At 46.9% G+C, this 6594-nt stretch overlaps 1 protein-coding gene across 1 annotated transcript in view; it reads left to right on the forward strand.

Annotated features, from left to right (window-relative positions):
• The first annotated feature begins 5407 nt into the window (after positions 1 to 5407).
• The window catches only part of APOB (apolipoprotein B), a 38694-nt gene continuing 37507 nt past the window's right edge, over positions 5408 to 6594 (forward strand). The window contains exon 1 of the mRNA XM_015566436.1: positions 5408 to 5462. Within this exon, the coding sequence (XP_015421922.1) occupies positions 5408 to 5462 (55 nt within the window). The remainder of the gene's footprint in view (positions 5463 to 6594) is intronic.

Genomic DNA, 6594 nt, shown 5'->3' on the forward strand with positions numbered 1-6594 from the left:
GAGGGTAGTGGGTGGGGGTGGAGGGTGGAGGGTGGGGTGGGAACTGGGTGGAGGGGAGTTATGGGGGGAAAAAAGAGGAACAAATGTAATAATCTGAACAATAAAGATTTAATTTTAAAAAAAAGAAAGAAAGAAAGAGAAGGAACCCCTGAAACTAATTGATACATGTTTCTACCCCCGCTTCTGCTTTAGTAACCAAAGCCGACTGACTGGGTTCTGGGGGTGGCCAGACTCCTTCCTCCTCCCCATGCTAATAACTTCTATTCCAAAGTAGATACCTTTCCCTGTGACCTGGATGGGGGACAGAAATAGAAGGAACCTGAGATATGACCTCAAAGCATTGCAATCTATATACAAGACCTATCTGGCCATCTATAGATTTGCAGGGAAGAGAAGTTTCCCTTTTAGGGACTCCTAATTTCTATGCTCATTAGAGCATTACCTAATTTTACTAATTCTACCAGTTAGGCAGCCTGCTAATGGGTGGCCAGGTAAGTCTCAGATTGATGGAACCCTTATATTGGGAGATGAGTTGGATTCAATGACCTTAATGGCCCTTTGAGGCCCTAAGTATCTGATTCTATATAACCAGTTACATAGCAATATTTATTCTGAATACAAACCCACAAAAAATCAATTAAGTTTATCACTTTTAATGACTAATCAATTACAAGGAGAAACAGTATCAAAGATTCATCATCTTCAGAAAGTAATCTCCAAGGAATTTTATGTTGTCAACGTGGATTTAGTGCAATTAAGGTAGAATGAATATTCTAGATTATAAACTAGAAGACCCAAGTTCTTGCCCTACCTCCATTTATTTTCATGGGGGGAAAAACCCGCAGGCTGTCAAGACCTCCGTTTCTCTATCTGTGAAAAGAGAATATCTAGAGTCAGTCTCTCCGGTCCTCTCCACGTCTGACACTTTCCTCCTCTATTTCCCTTCACAGCTCTGGACCAAGAGAGTCAGCCAATACCCATGGCCTTCTATACAATCTAGAGTTTTCATGCCATATGTGCTAAATTTTATGCTGAATACATAAGATGCAGTTTATACAGTAACCCATAATTAAACAAAGATGGAATTAGCCAGAAAGTCCTGTCCACCGCCCAGGCACAGTGAAGTATGATCTTTCCCAGTCCTCATCCGACTTTTCTTCACCTTCTCCATGTCCACGGACTCAGTTGGCTGGCTGGGTTACAGACTGTCAGGCATGTCTAACATAGTCTCAGCTTCCCACCATTGCTCTTCAGTGGTGCTGCCCAACCCAATTCCGCAAATCCTGCCCATCAACCAAGACCCTGCTCACGTTTCACCTCCTCCAGAGCCCCTAAGGGCACCTTAGACCAATGCGGTCTAGCTGTGTAGACCCCACCTTGGGCGCGTTATGGGCACTCATTCCTAGCTGAGATGTGTATTCATGCCCCTCTACTTTTCTGTAAGCTCTCAGAGGACAGAAGGCTCAGGGGGTCCCTAAATCCTTAAAGAGAAATCAGTGGTCCTGGGAATGGTGAGGCTTGTTTATCCAGCCAGCCAGCCATTTATCATGAGCACTGGTCTCGGCCTTTTGAGGATAGTTCTTTCTGGTTCTTAGTCCTATAAGAATATAAAAAAAACTAAAACAAAACAAAACACAAATGGGAAAAGAGTAATTGACCACCCTGGCCAGTGTGCTCAGTGGTTAGTGTTCTATTTCTCAGGCAGTGTGTCTTTGTAGAGGTGGGTCACCTCCTGGAAAACCCACCCTGCTAATGGTTCTGAATTCTCAGCCCCTAACTGCCCTGAAGCTTGAACCCCATATAATTTATGCCTTTTAAAAAAATTACTACGTCCTTATAGAATCAAAGTAATCAGAGCTACAGTGGTCCTAAGAGGTCATCTAGTCCACTCATCACAGAAACGCAACCAACACTCAGAGTCATAGAGACTGTCCCATGATCCTAGTTGATAAATGCTGTCCCCTCTCATACTGATTCAAAGTCACCATACATTCTACATTAAGCTATACACATACAAAAGCAAACCTATCTCACAAGGACCATCCCACATTATAATCACAGTGTTTACTCCTTAGCTATACTATCTGCCCAGCCTGGAAGAGGTGCTGGTGAGGGAAAGGGGAGAGGAATATAAGGGTGAAAACTGCACCCCTTTCTTGCCCTCCAAGCTTATCTCTCTGGTTGCAAAGGTAATATTGTAAACAGGTAAAAAACTAAGTCGTATTACTAGAGAAAAATATTAGTTCAGGGCAACAATAGACAGTTTGTACGAAGGCCCTCTATAGAAACTGATAGGAGATCAGGGTCAGAAGCCAGGAGGTCTAACGGGGCTGGACTAGGGAAAGGCTCCTCGCAGTAGGTGGGGCTGGATGGATGAGCTCTGCATTGTCAAGGAAGTGATACTGCATCACACAGGAGTGCACATGGACAATGTGGACTTCAGGCCTCTTTTCCCCAGAAGGAACTGCTGCTCAACACTCTGACCTTGGCTCTTGGATAGCAGAATGACAGAGTAGGGAGGTCTCTTTTCCCCTCCTCACAGAAAGTTCATTATCCATTGGTGATATTGCCATTTGGTTGACACTGGCCCATTCCACCATCTCTCACCTGTGCCATTCACATGAATGCCCTATTTTTTCTGGACAGTTCTCGTGTGTGTGTGTGTGTGTGTGTGTGTGTGTGTGAGAGAGAGAGAGAGAGAGAGAGAGAGAGAGAGAGAGACATATACAGACCACACTGGGCATAGTTCCATCTATAATTCTTGAAGTTGACGAGATTTCCAGCTTCTGGGCATCATTTGCAATTATAATGCCATCATAGGCAGAAAAGAGATAGACTAATTAATCATTGTCAATACTCGTCCTTATTTGCCAAATGAGCTTTCTGAGCAGCATAGCTGGAGGTTCTTTGTATCAAATCAGATACCTTTGTTTTATTTAGCATCATGGTCATTGTACATAAGTATCCTGGTAGCAATGGGGTATATGAAGGGCATCGATTCACTGATTTGTATTCACCAAATGATGTACGCTTATTTCAGTATGAGATCAACACTGAACAAAGAAATTGGGCTTCTGAGGGGCCTTTCATAGCATCCACCTTTTCCTAGACTTGGCCGGGATCCTTCTGGTCACCGTCAGATAAACAGAATGCATAGTCTCCCTTCCAGAAGCCATCACTGGTCTAGTCCGCGTTATCTAATTCCTTGAAATTCTGCCGCCAGGCTGCTTTCTAATGGGTACTCAGAGCTCTGTGATCACTCAGACTGATGGTTCACCCCATGGGACTTTGCATTCATGAGCTGATAAGCCATAGCCACTCACTGCGATTAGCTTTGTGACAGCGGAGTGTGTCTCTGCTGGAGCCCCTAGTCTGTCTGCTGGAGCAAGGCCCCCTTTCCCCGCAAGCGAACAGTGATTTCAAATACCCAGAAATGTTAGGAAGCAGCAGAGACAAATGGTGTCTCTCACACACCAGCAGCCACAGTATTGGTGGCCCTCCTGAATGCCTGATTTTGCTTCTGATCCCTTTCTTCAGCACTGACTTCCTATGTTTGTCCTATTAGCCTGTGTTCATATAAGTTGTGGTTAGCTAGCTCCAATTGGTACCCTTAACATGCACTTCCTCTCTAACACACACATAATAAGTGGTAGCTGTTACCATTTATTGAGGATCTTTTATTTGCCAGGCATCCTGCTATCAATGCAACACTTTAGATAGTTGTTTCATTTAAATTATGTATTTTATTGATTTATTTTTTTTTACAGAGAGGAAGGGAGAGGGATAGAGAGTTAGAAATATCGATGAGAGAGAAACATTGATCAGCTGCCTCCTGCACACCTCCTACTGGGGATGTGCCTGCAACCAAGGTACATGCCCTTGGCCGGAATGGAACCTGAGCCAAACCGGTTAGGGCTAGTTGTTTCATTTAATTCTCAGAAGTTCCTACGGGAAAGGGAGATCTTTTTAATTCCGTTTTAGGGATGATGAAAAAGAGACCCAGGCTGGTGAAGTCACTTGCCCAAGATTTCAGACCTCACAAGAAACCCAGCTCGGATTCGACTCCAGTTCTTCTGGACACTGGTTTCCTTTGCATAAAGCTGACCTCTACGAACTAGTATTTTCTCTGTTCAATGAGTAACTTATACTGGAAGATTTTCTGACTCTTCGTTCTATGTGAGGTCTCTCTGAAAAGTGGTCTATAGTCTTGAAACTTAAAACATTTTTAGGAGAGGGAATTGAGAAATGTTCTACTTACTAGTAAAGGGAAAGGATGAAGGGTGGTGTCTGTGGTCCCAAATAAAACTATATTTCAAATCGCTTTTGAAAAAGGATCTAGGTGGATTTTGTAATTTAAGAAAAAATCTGTGCACTAAACCTTACTGTATTTTTGTGAGTCTGTTCAAGTTCAACTCAACAATTCACATGTGCTGTGGTGCTGGTGTACTTGAGGATGAGCACGGAGGCCCAGCACAGGGTAACATCCAGAGGAAATCAGAGAAAGCAAGAGATCACCCCAGTCTCTAGGCTTCCTCCTGTAGAGATGATGACGGTCAACTCAGGGACAGCCAGACGTCCCACGAGTTTTCCCTGCACCCACGTTATCAGATCCATTTTTGATTCCCCAATCACAGAAATCATGTTTGCCTGCTGACGCTGACTCCAGGACAGTGACTCCATCTGTTATCAAGAGAGGAAGCCTGGATCTGTGCTGGTGAATTGGAGTTAGCCATCTCTATCTGGTTTCTTTGTGACTCACCCATTCTCCTTAAAGAGACCATTTCCTAAAATACAGCAACTCCTTCTGTGGCAAGTCAGCCCACTTAAAATCGGTGTGTGTGTTTTTAACGCTCAGAGAATACACCTGAAACTAATACAAAATAAGTAAAATGTTATTTTAAAAAGTTTTAATGCTCAGAGAAATGGCCTCTTGGAGTGATGAGTTTCTCCAGCAACTTCACAGTTCAGTGGCGTAGGCTTGGCCAGCCTTGGGTTGAGACCTTTTCAATATCCCCCTTTTACAATGGATGCAAAGCAACTGACCATTGAAGGGAGTGTAGCTGCCCACGGGGGTTTGTGTTAAACACAACAATACTGTACATGAATGAGGAGAAGGGTGGAGCCCCGAGGCCGGGAACAAGGCCCACATCACAGTCTTTGTACACTGTTACTGTTGCAGAATATGACTCTTCTGGAATCACCCGTCCCGCCACCAGAAGATTTTTAAATCTTCACAATTATTGGTTACATCTGGATATGGCACAGAAACAACAAATTTTAGCAAGTAGTGATTCTGTGATAGGTGCTGTGGGTATTCCTTAGTCCACACTCTCTCTTCATGGCCCTCCACGCCCATTCTGCCAGCAGGCATACCCGCACCATTCTGCCCTGCTCACGGCCTACCTCCATGGCTCACCAGCAGTTTCCTGTTTACCCATATTGTCTCCCCAACCAGATTGGAGGTGCCTTGAGAACAGGGCCAGTCCTAAGTGATCTGCACTGAGCCCGGTTCTCCACAGCCTGGGAGAGGAGGGGCGCCTTGGGCAGTCTCCTGTGGGAAATGTCCTGTGGAGAAGGTTCCCAGGTGTTTGGGAGGAACATGGCATGTCCTGTCTACTACTCTGCTTCTCTTCTCCAGCCTCCCCATCTCTGGAGGAAACCCAGGCTCCTCCCCTCAATTTGCCAGAAGACTCAGCCCAAGGGGTGGCTCTGGGGGCTGGGGGGTAAGGGGGTGGGAAGACCCCTACTTCATGAGGGGTTCTGGAAGATTTGGGCGCCTGGCTCCTGCTGTGACTATGACTTCCTGGCCCCTTGGGGTGACTTCAGGTCCCTCAGTGTAACTTTGGGTCAGTTACTCAACAGACCTCCCTCCTTCCCCTTTCTCTCTGCTTCCTCCCCATGATATGAATCCTGAGCAGATAACCACAGCCACGGGTACCTATCAGGATTAGGGGTGCCCTATCAACCCAAAATCTACCCAAATGGGAAAGAATGGAGAGGAAAATATCTCCACCAAGACACTGTGAAGGGCTGGCTCCCTAAAGGGCTACAAAGTGGGACTAGGGAGTGGGGTGGGTTGGCCCCAGTGCCTGGTCATCTGAAGGCCCTGCTGGGCCAGGCAGGCTTCTCAGATGCCAGCCCACTGTCCCCATGGCCTCACCCTCTGAGACCCGCCGGGGGAGAGGACCAGCCAGGCCAGAGGAAAGGCCGGTGTGGCTCTGGCTGAGCCCCCTCGCCACAGGCCCCTCCTCAGGTTCTGAGAGGAGCCCTGGAAAAGCAAACAGGCCTGGAGGCTGCCCTTTGGACCTTTTGTAGTTCGCTGGGCGGTCCGAAAGCTGGGCGGGCGGCCTCATATAAATAGGGTGCCGACTCGGGGTGCGCATTCTCACCTGGGTGCGGAGACCTGCCTGCGTGTACCCTCCCGGAGCGCCTTCTCACCTCTGTGCAGAGTTCTATCTGTGTGAACCCCTGTGCGTGGAACCAGCGAGCGTCCTGAGGCCAAGCCCAGCTTGCGAGGTGCAGGGAGGTAGCAGGCCGAGGTCGGCCATGGGCCCATCAGGCCCCGCGCTTCTGGCGCTGCTGCTGCTGCTGATC

Source organism: Myotis davidii, unplaced genomic scaffold, assembly GCF_000327345.1.
Source record: "Myotis davidii unplaced genomic scaffold, ASM32734v1 scaffold238, whole genome shotgun sequence".
Taxonomy (NCBI): domain Eukaryota; kingdom Metazoa; phylum Chordata; class Mammalia; order Chiroptera; family Vespertilionidae; genus Myotis; species Myotis davidii.